The 21198-nt window shown below is 35.6% G+C and overlaps 1 protein-coding gene across 4 annotated transcripts in view; it reads right to left on the reverse strand.

Annotated features, from left to right (window-relative positions):
* Positions 1-21198, reverse strand: part of DMD (dystrophin) — a 2197254-nt gene that overhangs the window by 1436759 nt on the left and 739297 nt on the right. For all 4 annotated transcript variants that reach the window (XM_032883124.1, XM_032883125.1, XM_032883122.1 and 1 more), the window contains exon 13: positions 11276-11395. In XM_032883124.1, the coding sequence (XP_032739015.1) occupies positions 11276-11395 (120 nt within the window). The remainder of the gene's footprint in view (positions 1-11275; positions 11396-21198) is intronic.

Genomic DNA, 21198 nt, shown 5'->3' on the forward strand with positions numbered 1-21198 from the left:
ATCACACAGATTTGGATACCAGTCCCAGCTCTGCCACTTGAAATCTGCATAAATTTGGATTTAAGTCCATTATGCATTGACTTTTTCATGTTTGAAACAGGGAGAGTATTACAAAGTATATAAAATTTTGGAAAATGAGCACACAAAAGGGCTAATAATTATAGTTATCGCTTCATGGGCAACAATTGTTGACACTTGGCTTAGTGAAATTATTTCCATTAGATTTAAAAAAATTAAACATGCTTTTTATTCACCAAGTATAGAATTAGAAACTAGAAACATAAAACATATTTTCATCTGTATTCTTCTTCATAATCTCTATTTCTCAGTCCCATAGGCTTTAACACTCCTTAGACATTTTCCCTCCCCAAATTATCCCAAAGGTATATACTGTAAGTATTTTTTAAAGATTTTATTTATTTATTTGACAGAGAGAGATCACAAGTAGGCAGAGAGGCAGGCAGAGAGAGAGAAGGGAGGAAGCCCGCTCCCTGCTGAGCAGAGAGCCTGATGTGGGGCTCGATCCCAGAACCCTGGGAACATGACCTGAGCCAAAGGCAGAGGCTTTAACCCACTGAGCCACCCAGGCACCCCAACTATAAATATTTTTAATTGGATTCCCCATTTCCAAGCCATGATAGAGAAGAGGACATTAGAGCCTTTCTGAACAGCTACCTTTTTGTAGACTACTTTCCTTTCAAACAACAAAGACACAATTATGATATGAAGTGGCTCAAAAAAAGGGAGTGGCGATGTAAAAAAACAGCCTCATAGAGAAAAATTTGAACTGAGTTTTCTACATGAAGTAATTTTCAAAGCAGATGACAAACATGACTTTTCTGAATAACAGGAATAGCTTATATAAGTACAGTGACATAGAGAGTATCAGAAATGGCTTATAGAAATAGAATATAGGTCAAGGGATATGTGGGAGCTAATAGAAGACAGGTATTGAAAGGCAGGTGGGGGTCAGGTAATAAAAACCATTGGAGGCCTAAGTGATCAGACTGTGTAAAGAATGGAAAGCAACTAAGGATTTTAAGCAAAGGAAAAACTGCAATAAACCGCTTTTGAGAGCCCACACTGACTTTAATACAGAAATTGGATTAAGGAAAGGTGAAAATTCAGGCAAGGACTGGAAATAAGATGAAACAATGAACATGAGAGACAATGAACAAATTCTGTGACTGATGGCATGCAGAGGGCTCAGAGGGAAAGGAAATGGAGGAGTTGGGAATGATTCCAGTTTTCTGGTACAGGTGTCATGGTGAATGTCTATGTAATAACAAAAGTGGGGAAGTCAGCAAAGGAAGCGAGTTTAGAGGGAAATAGGGCACAAGGAGTTAAGTTTCACCTTGTTAAGCCTGAGATGCATTTTGGCCTTCAAGTTGGGATTGAAGAAATTGGGATAGAAAAAAATGGGATAGAAGAAATTGGGCTCAGGAAAGAAATCTGGGAAGAAGATACCCAGGCTTATCAGCTTTAGCTTATTTTTGATAGAGGCTTCTGAAGGAACGGAGAGAAAAGCCTTCTTTATACAAGACAACACATGTCGCTTATCTCTGCTTAGGGTTTTTTTTTTTTTTTTAACTATTAGGTATTTTATTTTATTTGTTTTTTTAAAGTGTTCCAAGATTCATTGTTTATGTACCACACCCAGTACTCCATGCAATACATGCCCTCCTTAATACCCACCACCAGACTCACCTATCCCCCCACTCCCTCCCCTCCAAAACCCTTAGTTTGTTTCTCAGAATCCACAGTCTCTCATGGTTCATCTCCCTCTCCGATTTCCCCTAACTCACTTCTCTTCTCCTTGAAATTAAAGAATTCCTAGTTCTGTAAACATTCTTTAAATGTCACCATGCTGGTTAAATCCAGCTAAAATGCTAAAATACAAAATATATTCAAACCAACACAGGATCTAATTATTAGCCCTTGTAATCTAGACACTACACCATGTCCAGGATTGCATTAATTTACTAAGAATCTATACCATTTGCTTTCATTTAATATTAATCACATAAACATATACATCCATACATAAGAGAAAATGTAAATGTGCAAAATGTAAATGTATATGTATATATACACTTTTGTGTATAGTTATATACATGTATTTACATTTACATGAATGGATGGGAAGTCAGAACTTCCTCATCAAAACCTTAATTGATTTAAGGATATTTCTTTTTACAACCAGCAAAATTTCAAACAATTAACATACCCTTCCTGAGTTAAAACATGAAAGAGAAATACATAACATTTGAATGTGACATTCTAACTTTACATGACATTGTTATAAATCTTCTGAAGTCATGTGGGAGAGAAAATGATCCATTAACCACTGCTACTCAGGCAAAATGTACACAGTGTCCCAGCTAAATCCTGAAATGGCTTCTTTCCCCAAAACTTTTTGACACTGCAGGGTGAATAAATGAATCCAATCATTTTCAGTTCAATTCTCAGGCACATAAATCAGGTACCAGAAAAGAATATAGCAAAACACAAATGTTCTCCACCAGCCCAAAGAAGGATAAGAAGGCTCACCTTATATTATTATCAACAGATATATGCCAATCAGGTAAGCAACCTAGAAGAAATGGATGCATTCCTGGAAACATATAAACTTCCAAGACTGAAACAGGAAGAAATGGACAACCTGAATAGAACAATAACTGTAACGAGATTAAACTACTGATCAAAAACCTCCCAAAAAACAAGAGTCCAGGACCTGAAGGATTCCCTGGGGAATTCTACCAAACATTCAAAGAAAAAATAATACCTATTCTCCTGAAGCTGTTTCCAAAAATAGAACAGAAGGAAAACTTCCAAACTCTTTCTATGAAGCCAGCATTACCCTGATCACCATACCAGGCAAAGACCCCATCAAAAAGGAGAATTTCAGATCAATAACCCTGATGAATATGGATGCCAAGATTCTCAACAAGATTCTACCTAATAGGATCCAAGAGTACATTAAAAAAGATTATCCACCATGACTAGGTGGGACTTACTGGGGGGTTGCAAGGGTGGTTCAACATTCGCAAATCAATCAATGTGATAGAACAAATCAGTAAGAGAAGAGAGAAGAAACCCATGGGCCTCTCAACTGATGCAGAAAAAGCATTTGACAAAATACAGCATCCTTTCCTGATTAAAACTATTCAGAGTATAGGGATAGAGGGAACATTCCTCAACTTCATAAAATCCATCTATGGAAAACCCACAGGGAATATCATTCTCAATGGGGAAAAGCTGACAGCCTTGAGATCAGAAACACAACAAGGATGCCCACTCTCCCCACTATTCTTCAACATAGTACTAGAAATCCTAGCAATAGCAATCAGACAACAAAAAGAAATAAAAGGTATTCAAATTGGCAATGAAGAAGTCAAACTCTCTCTCTTCACAGATGACATGATACTTTATATGGAAAACCCAAAAGACTCCACCTCCACCTCCAAATTATTAGAACACATATAACAATTCAGTAATGTGGCAGGATACAAAATCAATGCACAGAAATCAGTTGCTTTCTCATACACTAACAATGAAACTCTAGAAAGGGAAATTAGAGAATCGATTCCATTTACAATAGCACCAAAAACCATTAGATACCTTGGAATAAACCTAACCAAAGAGGTGAAGAATCTCTACTCGAGGAACTATAGAACACTCATAAAAGAAATTGAAGAAGACACAAAAAGATGGAAAAACATTCCATGCACATAGATCAGAAGAATAAACATTGTTAAAATGTCTAAGCTGCCCAGAGCAATCTATACTTTCAACACCATCTCAATCAAAATATCATTGGAATTTTTCGAAGTGCTGGAACAAATGATCCTAAGGTTTGTATGGAACCAGAAAAGACCCAAATTGCCAAGGAAATGCTGAAAAAGAAAAACAAAGCTGAGGGCATCATATTTCCTGATTTCAAGCTTTATTACAAAGCTGTGACCGCCAAGACAGCATGGTACTGGCACAAAAACAGACACATAGACCAATGGAACAGAGTAGAGAACCCAGATATGGACCCTCAATTTTATGGTCAAATAATCTTCAACAAAGCAGAAAAAAATATCCAGTGGAAAAAAGACAGTCTCTTCAATAAATGGTGCTGGGAAAATTGGACAGCTATGTATAGAAGAATGAAACTCGACCATTCCCTTACACCATACACAAAGACAAACTCAAAATGGATGAAAGACCTCAATGTGAGACATGAATCCACCAAAATCCTAGAGGAGAACATAGGCAGCAACCTCTTCGATATCCGCCACAGCAACTTCTTTCAAGACACGTCTCCAAAGGCAAGGGAAACAAAAGCGAAAATGAACTTTTGGGACTTCATCAAGATCAAAAAGCTTCTGCACAGCAAAGAGACAGTCAACAAAACAAAGAGGCAACCCATGGAATGGGAGAAGATATTCACAAATGACACTACAGACAAAGGGCTGATATCCAAGATGTATAAAGAACTTCTGCAACTCAACATCCAAAAAACAGGTAAGTCAAAAAATGGACAGAAGATATTAACATACACTTCTCCTATGAAGACATAAAAATGGCTAGCAGACATATGAAAAAATGTTCATCATCATTAGCCATCAGGGAGATATTAAGGAGGGCACATATCGCATGGAGCACTGGGTGTGGTGCAAAAACAATGAATACTGTTACGCTGAAAAGAAATAAAAAAAACACATTGAGATACCACCTTACACCAGTTAGAATGGCAAAAATTAACAAGGCAAAAATCAAATGTTGGAATGGCTGTGGAGAAAGGGGAACCCTCTTACACTGTTGGTGGGAATGCAAGCTGGTGTAGCCACTTTGGAAAACAGTGTGGATATTCCTCAAAAAATTAAAAATAGAGATACCCTATGACCCAGTAATTGCACAAATGAGTATTTACTTCAAAGATACAGATGTAGTGAAAAGAAGGGCCATATGTCCCCCAATGTTAATAGCAGCAATGTCCACAATAGCTGAACTGTGGAAATATCTGAGATACACTCAACAGATGAATGGATAAAGAACATGTGGTCCATATATACAATGGGATATTACTCAGTCATCAGAAAGGATGAATAACCAACTTTTGCATCAACATGGATGGGACTGGAAGAGATTATACTGAGTGAAATTAAGTCAAGCAGAGAAAGTCAATTATCATTATGGTTTCATTTACTTGTGGAATATAAGGAATAACGTGGAGGACATTAGGAAAGTGAAAGGAAAAGTGAAGGATGGGAAATTGGAGGGGGAGATGAACCATGAGAGACTGTGGACTCCAAGAAACAGGCTGAAGGTTTTAGAGGGGAGGGGAGTGGGGAGATGGCTGAGCCTGGTAATGGGTATTAAGAAGGGCATGGATTGCATGGAGCACTGGGTGTTATAGGCAAACAATGAATCATGGAACACTACATCAAAAACCAATGATGTATTGTATGGTGACTAACACAACACAGTAAAAAAAAAAAAAGGCTCACCTTATCCATGGATATGCCATGGAAGGCTTTGCAAAATATATTAGGTAAATCTAAATACTTTGTATGCATGTCACTCCAACAGATCATCCAACTTAATAAATCCACCAAAGAATCTGACTTAATAATGTCATATAATATTTGTACAAACTGTTTAATGTCATCTGATATACAGTTTTCATGTCTTGATTTTAGTGAATGTATTTTAGTTCTTAGAGACCTTTCTTATCTTCAAAAATAATTTTTATTCAATAAAGAATTTTATTAACTTTATCAAATGAGTGAGAAACTGAACATGCATAAATTTAATAACCTGTTCTAAAATTGTATTTTCTATGTTATTCTTCTGAAGAGGATGCTTGTCTATATACTTTCTTTTGATATACCTTTATTTTTCCATAATAGTAGATAGTAACTTCAAGATTAAGGTCATTTAGCAAAATAGTCCAAATGCCTTTTATATACCAGAAACTCTCCCAGGTCCAGGCCTTAGACAACTTTAATACATCTAGTTGGGCTCTCAAGTGTTAACATGTATAGAAGAACATATCTACAAATGGCACTTCAATAGCTCTGCCTTTTCTCTGAAAGATGTTTCCATTAGAACAACTTCTAGAACTAGACGCCTGTTTTTGGCTCTTTTGATTTGTTTTGTTGTTTTTTTTTTATTAGAAACAACTATCTCCCTAAAACAACAGAAATTCTTTAAGCTCCATTTATAGTCTTTCTTCAGTTTTTCAAATACAAAAGACCCCATAGGACCTGCGCACCTTCCAAACACCTCCCTTACTTTGTTTGAGTTTCTACTTAAATGCCACCTTCTCAAGTAAGCATACCCTGACCACCCCAGGTAAAATACTCCCTTCCCCAGTCTTTTCTTTATAGTTCTTATCACCTTTTTCATAGTATAAAACTTGGTTATTTATTATGATGTGTGCTTAGAATGTAAACTTCATAAATAAATCATTTATGTTTTGCCTATGCTTTACCTCAAAGCTTAGACTTGGCTGGCATCTAGAAGGCATGCAAGAAATATTTATTGAATGAATAAATGCTGTTCTTCTGTACAGAACACCTTCCTACCCTTTACTATTGCCTAACTAACCTCTACTTTCCTGACCTTCTAGAGCAAGAAAGGTCATCCAGCAATGTCTATTTTTGTCCCATAGAATACATCATGGCCATAATTGTACATTTCATTGTACTTGAATAGTGCAGGTCCAGAAGGGCAGATGCCATGGCTATTTCCCTTGCTTCTGCCTGCCATTGTAGTTCCAGCTGTCATCCAGGCAGAGAGCTGCTGCTCAATACACTTTTGTTAATTGAATTTTGGTGGAGTTGCGCATCACACATCAATTCTTTTTTTTTTTTAAAGATTTTATTTATTTATTTGACAGAGAGAGATCACAAGTAGGCAGAGAGGCAGGCAGAGAGAGAGACGGAGAAGCAGGCTCCCTGTGGAGCAGAGAGCCCGATCACACATCAATTCTAATTCTTAGGTAAGCCCCTTCTATCTGCCGAGTCTCTTCTAACACCACTCTTCTGAACCTCAGAGCTGTAGCCAAATGTGCCCTTTTCAGTTCCCTGAGGATGCCTAGATCACTTGATCTACTGTTTCTCCTTCCTGGAAACTACCCATCTCCAGCTATCTCCTTTATACACCCTATACACAGTTCCCTTTGACATATCCTTTAGACCCTAGCTTAAACACTTTCTAGGGAATCATCTTTTGCCCTCAAATTTCAGTTGAAGTCTTATTAGTGCATTGTCACAAAATCTTGTTTCTTTCCTTCATAGAAATAGGTTCTGTCCATTCTTAAATATTTGGTCATTTTTGTTAATATCTGATTAAGGTCTATTTCCTTCACTAGACTGCAAGAACCGAGAGAGCAGTCACTATGCCTACCATGCCTACCATGGTGACCATGGATGAAAAGAATTAGCATTTGATTTCAAAGAGGGAGCTTGAGAAATGGCTACCATTGTTTCTAGTTTCCAAGGAAGGCAGCAGGCTCACAGATTATTCATTCCTGACCCAGGAAAGTAATGACAAATTCTCTTTTTGTTTACTATTACCTCTGTTACCCAGCACAATCCCTGGGACATAATAAGAACATAGCAAATATTCACTGAAAAAATGAAAAACAGAATGTAGATGCTTAGAAAGAGATACGATAATGTCCTCCTGGACTGAATACTCTACATAAATTACTAATCTCAGTTATTTAATCAAGCTATTTCTCAATAAAATCAGTTAAATGGCATCATTGCTTACAAATGGCATCATTGCTTACAAATCAGACTCTCTATGCATTGACATCATAGAAACCGCTAAAGCTAAGGACAAGTTTATGACCTGTGGTGACATTGCTGAGGGACAAGTTGAATCTCTGAGAATCAAATTAATTTACAACAGACTGTACTTTTCAAAATATTGTCCTTCATAAACCATGCTATCTTTCAGAGTCCCTAAGCATATGTTCTGACCTTTGTTTTTCTTCAAACCTTTTAACAGAAAGGTTTCTAAAAGTCTTTTTAAAAAGTTAGAGAAAAATGGGGCACCTGGGTGGCTTAGTCAGTTAAGTGTCTTCCTTCAGCTCAGGTCATGATCCCAGCCCTACATCTGGCTCCCTGCTCCATGGGGAGCCTGCTTTTCCCTCTCTCTCTGCCTGCTGCTCCCCACTGTTCATGCTTGTTCTTTCTTTCTGTCAAATAACAATAAAATCTTTTTTTTAAAAGTTAGAGAAAATACAACTTACCATAAAGTTCATAGAATTAAGTCAACACATGTAAAAATATTCTATGAGGAGTATTTTCAGAGTTTTAAATCCAGATGATAAGAACACATCCCTCTCTTATTGCACGAAATCAAGGACTTCCCTTTGTAGTTTGCTCTATTTGCATCTCCTAACTAAAGACCAATGGGTATCCATGTGGGGGCCCTGGATGGTGCCTCAGCACACAGGAGCAAAATAGATGAAGGCACTGTAATGGTGGAAAATGGGGGAGTGGGATAAACATTCAATACAACAAGCTGAGAGGAATAAACTATGGATGACCAGAGCTCGCTCCAACAAAAGCCCTTGAGGATCCTTCTTAGATCCCTGCTAGTTTAGTATTTCCTTCTGTTTGTGCTTCAGTTTTGTCCCTTGTATGGAGGCCACATACCTGTTTTTCTTTCCTCAAATTCTTCCTATCCTAACAGAATTCCTCTGGGCCCATTATAAGACACAGTAATAGTTCGTGGTTTCTGAAGCACACACAGAATTCTTATTACATGCAAAGAATCCTTGTGTTGTTGTCAAAGTGACTACTCCAACGTATTGGTTTATCTGTCTCTTTATCCTTTATTATTTCTCCTCTCTTCCTCCTTCTCTGCCATCTTCTCTTTCTCTTCCCCTTTTAAAAAGCCAACTAGGTTAAGACTATATTATGTCATTTACAAAGAACCTAAGAAAGCATCACCAAAATGTCAAAGTCAGGGGAGCACCCACCATTCCAGAGCAAGTTAAATCAATGGTCAAGTAGGCATAGAATTCAAGCATGGATTCCTCTAAGACTGAGAAAAGTGATGGGATGAGAAGAAAGAAATGTTCAAGCCAGGGTGTTCTCTCCAAGGAATTCCTTCTAACCCTGCCCTTTCAGACTCTAGTCTAGATTATCTAAAAGTCAAGTAACAGTAAGGAGGTATAAAGAGGGAAATGAGGATATCAAAAGGGAAAAGGGGGTCAGAGGGAAAAGAGAAAGCTGGAAGGCAGTAGTCAACACTAATAGTGAGACAATCATGGACAAATACAGATGGAACCATATGATTTAAGAGAAGCCAATACACACACAGTATCTTAGTAAGTATCTCTGAGCCAATGAAAGCAAGTAGGATAATAAATATAGAAAAGCTTAGGGCTGCAACTCTTAAATTTATCCTAAGTAAGCTCTAACCCCGTCACCATCTGTGAGTATTATAGATGGTTTTTCAAGGTAGCTTAGCCCCACAGACATTATCCCAGAATGATTACATTCCAAAACTAGTTGTATTAGGTTTGGTAATACCAAAGTAGATGTTTCACAGTTTTTGGGTTAACTAGAAATAGTCTATGACTTAGAAAATGTTGGCCTCGATTTTTTCCTAACCAGTCTCCCTCCCAACTTCTGCCCCCAACCTTCTTTTACCTTTTCTGAAAATTTCTGAGGAATGCTGAGTATTCTGTTATTATCTACAACACTATTTTATGAGAACTACAGAATTCCTTCCAATGGTTATAGCAGTGGCCTATCAATACAGTCCTTTACCTGGCCACGAGTATGTATGTGTACAATACATCTGATCATATACATGATATATATTATAATAGCAGGTGTCATAAGCCTTTTTATATCTGTAATCCCTGCAACTTCATTTAATCATAAGCAATTAACATGAGTGACTAATTTATGTTAAATGCTCTATTGTAGTGGTTTAAGAATTTTCTTTTTGTTGTTTAATGATAGAGAAGAAGATACCATTGTTAGAGACAAGAAGTTTAAGGCAGTAACCTGAGGAAATCACATTTTTTTTTTTTAAGATTTTATTTATTTTTTTGTCAGAGAGAGAGAGAGAGAGAGAGAGCGAGCGTGAGAGTGAGCACAGGCAGATAGAGTGGCAGGCAGAGGCAGAGCGAGAAGCAGGCTCCCTGCTGAGCAAGGAGCCCGATGTGGGACTCGATCCCAGGACTCTGGGATCATGACCTGAGCCGAAGGCAGCCGCTTAACCAACTGAGCCACCCAGGCGTCCCAGGAAATCACATTTTACTGGGATAAAAAAACAATTCACGCAAAGAAAGAAGAAAGCAGAGATAAGGCTTTAAGAAACTGTGTTATAAGTAGGTAAGATTAACTACGTTTAGAACAATCTTGTGCTGATAAAGCTATTTAAAGTCACATTGATTGGATCCTTAGACATGTCAGACTATTGGCCCATAACAATCACAAGGAAAAGGCAGGCATTTCATGGGTAAAGTGAATGTCTCAAGTATAATTGGTAGGGGTGTGTGTGTGTGTGTGTGTGTGTGTCTGTGTATCTGTCACATTCAGAACAGTAAATTGTATTTTTCCTTAATGTTGATCTTTTGGTGTGTGTACATATGTTTTGTTGAAAATGTTTTCAATTTTTTTAATGGTAAAATGTTTCCAATTAGGAAGAAAAATAAAAATATGAAAATACACAACTTACTTTTTGTTAATGGTACTGGTTATATTTCAAGGACATAATTACATGACTCAGGTTGAATGAGGGCCTGAAAGGCTAAGTATCTCCTCCAACAAAACTCTAGAACTTAAATATCCTGCTATGTCCTCATCAAGACTATAACTGAAGTTTTCCAGGAAAAAAAAAATATGAAGGTGTTCAACTTCTCATGATTTGACTGAATGTGATCCCTTTTGTTTTTTTTTTTTCTTTTTAACTTTTGTCCTCTACTTTAACTGTAGCTTTTAAGAGGACATAAACAATATTCCTCTGACCAGTTCTCTAATACAGGTTATTCATCTATAATTAAAAAAAAAAGTGGAACTGCCTTCATATATTTCTCCAAAGTCCAGGAAGCTAGTGAGAACAAACAGTGGATAGTTAATGAAAGGGAAATTTGTACAAATGGGACATAATTTGACTTAGTTTAAATAAATATATTGTATTATAAATATTTATAATATACAAATTATATTATACATTTTCTAAATATTTCATGAATTGCAATTAATTATTTTGAATGACACAGTTAGTGTATTAAAGAAAATAATCTGACCTTCAGTTGTTCTTCCAAAGCAGCAGTTGCATGGTCTCCACTAGATTCATCGACCACCACCACCATGTGAGTGAGAGAATTGACCCTGACTTGTTCCTGTTCTAAGTCTTCTTGAAGCACCTGTAAGATTAAAAAATTAAAAGCAATTAGAATAATAGTCTCCTGAACTGAATGCCAGAAAACATTTTCCCCAAATGTGTGGGATTTAATTTCTGTCATGTTTTGGGTAATGTAATTTTTTATTAGACCAGAACCATTCCAAGCAAATTTTCTGCTATGGTGCTCAGCAAAATTAGCACATTTCTACTGTCAACTGAACATGGAAGTACACAGAGGGAGCATCTGTTGAGAAAACCATGGTAGTATGTTCTACACCTTATCCCACCTCCTCTCTCCTTCTTCAGGACTTTATTCTTAGAATTACCTGCTGTCTCCCATCTTTGGCATCTCCTCTACTGAAGCTCACCATTATCAACTGTAACAAGACAAACTCTCTTGAAGCAAAGAACCCTTCCTGCTACTGCCTAATTATTTGTTCCCCTTCACTGAAAAATATTTTGTTTTCTACACTTACTCTTGCCATTTCCATACCTTACTATTCTCTTTGACTGAAGATCAATAAACTTTTGCTGAATGAATGGTGCCAGGCAGAGGGGTAAGGGCAAATGAACAAATGCGTTTGGATAAAGATTACAGTCTAATAGGAGGGATTTGCTTTTGAAAAACTGTAATTACAACTATACTGACATCATATATAACCATAAAATGGTAGTCTAATCTTTCAAAAATCATAGTATACAACTTTTTTTTAATAAAGATAAATAGGATAAACAGAGCGATAAATAGAGAAGGAGTAACAGAGAAGGATGCTCTAGAACTGAGACATCTTGCCTGGGAGCTCCAGTTCCTTCAAGTCCTTATCACAGTACCCTCATTGTGATTAGAAAATCCTTCATGGGTACCCAAAATGTCTAATCAGCTAGTTTGCTCCCTGGAATGCTTTATTATATAATATAAGAATGGAGAAGGAGGTTTGGGACAAGGTCTATTAATTTCTGGAAAATCTGCAGTCCTTTCCTGTTAGACAATGATGTTTGGTACCTATCAGACCAGCTCACTGTTATGCAAACCCTATGGTAGATTTAAGCGAACTTATTTGGGATTGGTCACAGCACAAACTCAAAGACATGAGCATTTTTATCATAGGACTTTCATTTTTTGAGTCTTAATATTTTAGAGCACTATCAAATCACTTTTAGTTCCTCTCTCTGGATTTTCATGCCATATTTTCAAGTGAAGCAATTTAGAATAAAATGACTATGCATTTATTTTGTGTGTGGAGTCTATACTGCCTATCACGCCTTTGACATTCCAGAGCTTATACTGGGTAATAAAACTCTTTCTGCCATGAGGCTGAAAATGGAAACATTAACATTCAGAATTGTCCTTGAAAGTAATATTGAGTCTATGTTTTCTGAGTTATATAAGGCAAGACTGGAAGCATTTCAACTGTGTCAGCCAGAAATTGTAAAAATAATTATAATAATATTTTGGTGGCCATAAGTTCATTTCCTTAATCTGTCCAAATTCTTTCTCCCTACCATTCAAGTATGAGAGTATACACAATCACATGTATTAAAAACAACTAGGAAATAATGCTCTACTGCTCACATTTTTACATCTAAATTATTGTTTTCACTGGTTTAATATATCTTAATAAAGGAACTTGAGAAAAATCATCATTTGATTGTGAAGTACTAATTTTAAAACTGGGTTCAGTCTTTCTAAATCATATGTGATCAAATGTACTACTTATTTTCTCCAGCATTTAGATTTCTGATTTTGTTTTGCTTATCTAGTTGCTTTATAATCAGAAATTACTTTTTTTTAAATTTTTTATTTTTTCAGCGTAACAGTATTCATTATTTTTGCACCACACCCAGTGCTCCATGCCATATTTTTCCCACAGGGAAGATTGGTTTGTTTATTTAACTTTCTATTGTGAAGAATTTGAAACATACACAAAAGTCAAAAGAAATATGAAAGTCCATGTGCTGACCACCAGACCTAACTTCCATCAACCCAAGGCTGGTTCTGTCTATCCACGCCTCATCCCCTATTATTTTTGTTGCAAAATTTAAATATTATGTGACTTCATTCCTAATTTAAGTATATAGTTCTAAGAATAATCACTATTTTGAACATAATCACAATAGTACAATTTTCAGATAAAAAAATGATAATTTCTTAATATTACTATTTAAATTTCAGATTATCTCAAAAATGACATATTCTTTTCAATTTGTTTGAATCAAAATTCAAATAAAATTTACACCATGGTTTGGTTGCAATTCTGTGTCCCTTAAATCTCTTCTGATCTATAAGATTCCCCTCCCATCTCTTTTCTAATTTATTTAATTTGCTGTATTATATTGTATCATATTGTATTCTAATTCCAGTATAGTTAATATATGGGGTTATATTAGTTTCAGGTGTACAATATAGTGATTCAACAATTCCATATGTTACTCAGTGCTCATCAAGATAAGTGTACTCTTTTTTTTGTCAAAGAAAATTTTTATTTATTTTCTTATTGTGTTATGTTAGTCCCATAAATACATTGCCATTCTTATTTAAATTTTATGCTTTTGCAGGAGTGCTAACACAAAGAACCACTAAAGCTAGTTGTGGGTTGATAGCTTCAAAATCAAACATAAGACCTATCAGGATTTATAGTGAGTAAAGGGAAACAAAGGAACATGGGAAAGGCACTCCACAGTGCCTCAAATTCTTGGAAGACAGCACAGCACCAGGGGAGATTAGCATATACTATTTGATTTAAGTTATTTCCAGTACTTCTTTTTCTCTTCTATGACTTTTTTCAAATTATACCTCTTCTTTTACTCATAATCAGGGATTAAAACAAAAAGGGTTAAACTTAACTTTTCTGAGCGTACTCCATAGCCTCAAAACAGAAGCCACTGAAACATTATAATCATATTTCCTATTTCCCCAGATCTGTCCTCTGGAAATAAATAGAATGCATACCACAGTATTTGTTAATGCCCCCAGTAACATCAAAAGACAAAAGACTATAAAATATCCAATGTTTAGAGTTCATTTTTAAAAAAAGTTGATTGTTGGAAGGATCAAAAATGTCACATACAGAGAGCTGGGATTAAAAAAGTTAAATTTTTCTGCTCACCTACATATCCACGAATAAGGGCCTAGATCATCGGAGGAAACTAGGCCTTCCTGCTTCCCTCTTTGAGAAAATATAGATTTCAAAGACTACTAATTTTTAAAATACATTACAATTTTTAAAGCTATTTTAAAATGAATTTTAATTAAGCATTTCTTATGGATTTGTATTTCTCTTAGCTGGATTTATACAATAGAGATTTACAGTAGATTTGTTAATTCATCCTGAAATTATTAGCCAAATTATTCCAAATATAGATATATAACCAGAGAAGCATGCTAACATTTTTGCATATCAGGAAATAATACCTTTAAATTGAAAGGCTGTAATATGATTGTTAAAGAATGTTTTTCTTGCCTAAAAGCATATAAATTATTTACAGAAACATAAGTACATGCTAGGTATTTTATTAGTATTTCTTGCCATTATTTTTATTCAAGTAATGCATTTGTTACACTTACTAGATTGAAAAAAAAAATTTCAGGCTCCTAATTATGTTTCTATACCATTATTAGATAGATACAAATGTCAGCAATGTTTGTTCTCTAATGTCAACAAACAATCTCTTTTTTTCTTATGACAAGAGATAAGGCCAACAATGAAATTTAACATTAAAAATGCTCAGATTTGATGAACAGATTTTGTTATACCTCTGTAAATAATTCTATTTCTTATAAATTATTCTGTAGTTAAAGGTTCTGACCAAATTTGTTATTCCCTTAGTACATATTCACAATTTTGTGATTTAAATATGACTTTTCTTCTATTCCCTTCAAATGTCACTAGTAGTAGTGAATCCTTCTTGCCCTGACCCATGTCAACTTGTTTTTCAAAAACTGGCTCAGAATGATCACTGAGAAAGAGTCACTTTAGTGTTTAATCCAAATTTAAGTGGTTTAACTCTTTATTAGCACACAGGTAAAGTAATGCTTGGAAAATAAAGGAATGGAAATATGTAAGGCTAGGGAATTGCTAGATTTGATGTGCAGAGGTGAAGATGAACCATTAATAGAAACAGAGAAAGAGAAAACAAAAACAAGGTCTCTCATAATCTCTCTAGGAGGTTCTACAACACTTCCCTTGGCCGTAGTATATGCTCAATAACATGCCTACATGCATACACTATTTCATTACTTCTACTTCAATGATCAACCAACATAAAATTGCCAATACCGAGTCTTACATGCACACACATGTGGACACATGCACACACACACACACACACACACACACACACACACACACACATATATATATACACATCTAGAAACAACACAGATCATATGCTATGCATGGATGCTAACACCATCTGCTGCCTCCCAGGTATTACTTTAAATTGGTGAGTGCTGTGAATTATGTAAGACTGATGATTACAGATCTGTACCCCTGAAGCAAATAATACATTATATGTTAATAAAACAATTAGTATAATTAAAAGATGCTCAACAAAATATAAAATTTAAGTAATCTGCTGAATTTTAGTTTAGCCTAAGAAAAGGTACACAAAAAGAAAGGATGATGAGAACAAAACTTGTATCACATAGAAAATTTGCAAAAAGCCTTAAGAAATTTGAAGAGTTTCTAGAAACATGGGATAAGACCAATACCTAGGAAAATAGTATTTTAAAAAATATCTATTTCAGGTACAACAACAAGTCCCTAGACACTTATGAACAATTAGCTAATGCAATACATCTTGATATGAATTGACTTCATTTTCAGATAAATACATCCTGGCCAAATCAGGAAATTTTATGATTTCTTAAGCAATGATGAGACAGTAGGCAATTTATCCTTCTATTTCACCTTTTTTCTTATGGCCATTCTTACTTCCGTCTTTCCATCAGCTCTACACTGGTCTAGGCTCTGTAGCTCCTGCTTCCCTGAGAGAAATGATCTGGAAATGACTTGTGATTTTATTTTCTGTCCAATATTCACTTTGCTAAGCCTGACTGGTCACAGTGCAGTCCAGTTCTTCAAGAGGATCTATTTATAGTATGCAATTTTTTTGTACACTTGCAGAATATTTTTTAAAAAGCTACCTCAACAGGCCTTCCTAGAAGACCTTTTATTTTCATATCCATTTACTAAATGTGATTGTATAGTTATATTAGTCTTTACATCAGAACCCATTCTTTTTTACCTTCTTGTTAGAAATAAATGTTTATGTTTCAGCCAACTCCTAAGCTACCAAAGGGGGGCTCTAAAGAATATTTCAAAGACCTCTAAAAGATTTTAAAAACCTAAAGATTCCCACCTAAAGCTTCCCAAGTGCAAAATGAGGGCTCAAGAAATATGAAAAATTGTTTTAAAAACAGAGTTGGTAATTAATGTATCCTGCCTTGTTTGGAATTTAAGTAGAATAGGGTATGATACAGATGAAAGACTAATAAAAACCTGTTTAAAGGTGTGGGATATGAAGTCAGATTTCCTGGGTTTGATTTCTGTATGAATTGCTAACCAGTTATGTGACCTTGAGAAAGTTTTCAATCACACTAAGCCTCAACTTACTAATTTTCAAACTTGGGATAATAAGAGTACCTATCTCTTTATGTGGTTAGGAATTCTGAATATGATATAATTGCTTAGCACGTTGCCTGACACACAGCATGAACTCCCTAAACATTAACAGCTAGAACTAAAATTTCACATTTAGGCACATTCAGAACAAAGACTTCAAAGCCTACTGCAAGAAGCCAATAGTCACCTCATTCACCCTCATCTAATTCCTGCTGTCTATCATCCTCTAATACGTACCATAAGTACAGAAAGGGTAAGCTCTTGGAAATTCGGGAATGAAGGACTGAAGTTATAGCCAATATTTAGGATTTGGAAAAATATAAAATGAATTTTATTTTATTTTATAAGACAAAACTGACTATTTTTTATTATGTTCAGTTAGCCACTGTATAGTACATCATTAGTTTTTGATGTAGTGTTCAATGATTCATTAGTTACATATAACACCCAGTGCTCATCAGAAAATACAGAAGTAAGACTTTAACTTCCAAACTATTATATGAGATTAACAACAGAAGCTTTAACCTAACTGATCTAGTGATCACCTACATTGCTAAAAAATGAGTATGGTCAGAAAAGGTATATGATGGGGGAAGGAGGACAGACCCTAATCTCTAGATAATAGACTTCAATTCTCATACTTTTCCTCCTTTCTCTGTAAGCCATGCATGCAGGCATCCATACATCCTGCCCATAGTTACACTGCTGAAAACAGCAATTAAAGAGAATACTAAGAAAATATAATAAATATAATGCATTTAGCCTAACAATAATTAATGAAAAAGAAGAGAACAGGAATATTGGGAGAGAGGGGCAAGGTGGAAGTTTTCAGACACAGCACAGAGGAAGTGATATGCATGTCAATGTGATATTCCATTCTACTGATTATCCTTCTGCTCAGACACCACTGCTATTCTCATCATAAGCCTATTTTGTTTTATGTTCCCTTCCTAGTTCCTTTTGCCCTAATTTTAAAGAAAGAGCTACAGGATTAATGCTGAAAATCATTTCCTTAACCATTTTAATTCTGAGCACTTCATCTGCAGTTACCACTAATGTGCTTTTTCCCCATTGCTTACTCTGAGTCTGAGGACCTACATACAGTCTCTCTATCTCTTCCATCTAAACATTCCCAAGCCAGGAAAAATCCAGTGCCACACTTGTCCAATCTCCTTGCTATTCTCTGCATTTGATCTAGCCTCTAGGATGGCTACTGGAGTCAAACTTCCTTGGAATCTAAGAAAAAATGTCAGGATGGAAAGCCAGAATCTGTTGATTACTATTTAATTTACCTCAAGCAATTCCTTAACCTCACTGAACACAATGGAGTATTAATCAGCCATCAGAAAGGATGAACACCCACCATTTGCATCAACATGGATGCAACTGGAGGGGATTACAATAATTGACATAAGTCAGGTAGAGAAAGACAATTATCATATGGTTTCACTCATATGTGGAACATAAGGAATACTGTGGAGGACCACCTGGAAAGAAAGGGAAAACTGAATGGGAAGAAATCAGAGAGGGAGACAAACCATGGGAGACTCTGGACTCCAAGAACCAAACTGAGGGTTACAGAAGGGAAGGGGGTGGGGGAGGCAGGGTAACCAGGTGATGATTATTAAGGAGAACATATGTTGTGAAGAGCCCTGGGTATTATATGCAACTAATGAATCATTAACACTACATCAAAAACTAATGATGTACTATATGCCAGTTAACTGAACATAATAACAACAACAACAAAAAGAAGGGAGAAATCAATCAATCAATCAATCAGTCCCTCCAGGACAGGTTTAGGACTGGAATTAAATGTGATAATACTTTAGAATCAGCTACCATAAAGCTTAGAGTTGGTGGGTGGTGATAAAATGCTGATTCTTCTTTTAGTTCTGACACTATCACTTTCTTATTCAATTTTTAGACTAAGATCCACAGAAACAGTCCCTCGGGGCATCAGTATTTACTCCCAAAACTTTCAATAATCACATCATATATCTTCTAATTACTGTATATACTTAGTATGCTGAAACTATAGGACATCATATTAAAAATATCAAATTTAGGGGCTACTGGGTGACTCAGTTGGTAAGTGTCTGACTCTTGGTTTCAGCTCAGGTCTTGATCTCAGATTGGTGAGGTCAAGCTCCAAGTTGGACTCCAAGCTCGGTGGGGAGTCTGCTTGAGATTCTTTCCCCCTCCCCTCCGTGCTCTCTCTCTCTCTCTTTCTCTCTCTGCCATGGAACCCTACAGCAAAAACTAATGATGTACTGTACAGTGACTAGCATAACATAATAAAAAAATTGAATCTAAACTATTATCCAGTATAAATTATCTCTACAATTTGTAGTTCCTTTAAAAAACAGAGTACTACCAATTGTACTACTAGAAATCATTTTGCTCAGAACTATTAAACACAAAATGATAGTACACTGTAGTTACCAATTTTATATTCCTTAGAAAGAGACACAGTAAAAAAAATTTTTTTAATTAAAAAAAGAGACACAGTGCCATATTCAACCTTATTTTTAATATGAGACTGGATTTATAGTCTTTTGTCATAAGACACATGAATATATTTTTCAAGAAAAATTATTTTCTTAAAACTCATATTATCATACCTTTTGTGACTTTCTTGTGAAAAATTTTCCCCTAAAATGCATTCTAAAATGTTTTATGCATGCAAATAATTCATTTACATTATTAATATTGCATTACCTATTCAAGGAAACTGAAATTAATTGGTATTGGTTCAGAAAAACAGAGATACTTTACATTAGAATAATTCCTTAAGTGAGAGATAGAGTCATCTGTTTTCCTTTTTTTTTTCTTTACTCTCCTCAGAGCCAGAAACTTCTAATAAAGAAGTATTATAGGAAAAATTAAGAATAAAAAAATAAAGCTAGTGTCTCTAAGAGTATGGTGTCTTGGATAGTTATATTTCAGTAGATGTACTAATGTATTTGAAAACAAGGCTGTGATATTTTGAGCAATGTAATGTTACTGAATCAGTATTCAGTGATTTTTAATGAACCAATTAGTAATCTTTTAGCTGGAATAACTTGATTTGTTAAAAGAATGTGAGCATGATTTTATTATCATTATTATTATTTTAATTAATAGCATATGTAGTATGTAAAGTTATCCTTGGAATCTGCTGCTTGCTTATACCATAGAGATGGGAAATTAGATGCCTTCTCAAGTAGATTTCATTTTTTTTTATTTTTAATTTTTTAATTTTTTAAATTTATTTTCAGCGTAACAGTATTTATTGTTTTTGCACCACACCCAGTGCTCCATGCAATCTGTGCCCTCTCCAATACCCACCACCTGGTTCCCCCAACCTCCCATCCCCCACCCCTTCAAAACCCTCAGATTGGTTTTCAGAGTCCATAGTCTCTCATGGTTCACCTCCCCTTCCAATTTCCCTCAACTCCCTTCTCCTCTCTAACTCCCCTTGGATCGGAAGAATAAACATTGTTAAGATGTCTATACTGCCTAGAGCAATCTATACTTTTAATGCCATTCCGATCAAAATTCCACGTATTTTTCAAAGAGCTGGAGCAAATAATCCTAAAATTTGTATGGAATCAGAAGAGACCCTGAATCGCTAAGGAAATATTGAAAAACAAAAATAAAACTGGCGGCATCACGTTACCTGATTTCAAGCTTTACTACAAAGCTGTGATCACAAAGACAGCATGGTACTGGCATAAAAACAGACACACAGACCAGTGGAACAGAGTAGCGAGCCCAGATATGGACCCTCAACTCTATGGTCAGTTAATCTTCGACAAAACAGGAAAAAATATACAGTGGAAACAAGACAGTCTCTTCAATAAGTGGTGCAGGGAAAACTGGACAGCTGTATGTAGAAGAATGAAATTCGACCATTCTCTTACACCGTACACAAAAATAAACTCAAAATGGATAAAAGACCTCAACATGAGACAGGAATCCATCAGAATCCTAGAGGAGAATATAGGCAGTAACCTCTTCGATATCAGCCACAGCAACTTCTTTCAAGATATGTCTCCAAAGGCAAAGGAAACAAAAGGGAAAATGAACTTTTGGGACTTCATCAAAATCAAAAGCTTCTGCACAGCCAAGGAAACAGTCAACAAAACGAAGAGGCAACCCACGGAATGGGAGAAGATATTTGCAAATGACAGTACAGACAAAAGGTTGATATCCAGGA

Source organism: Lontra canadensis, unplaced genomic scaffold (genome assembly GCF_010015895.1).
Source record: "Lontra canadensis isolate GAN:19392208 unplaced genomic scaffold, GSC_riverotter_1.0 scaffold86, whole genome shotgun sequence".
In the NCBI taxonomy this organism is placed as follows: domain Eukaryota; kingdom Metazoa; phylum Chordata; class Mammalia; order Carnivora; family Mustelidae; genus Lontra; species Lontra canadensis.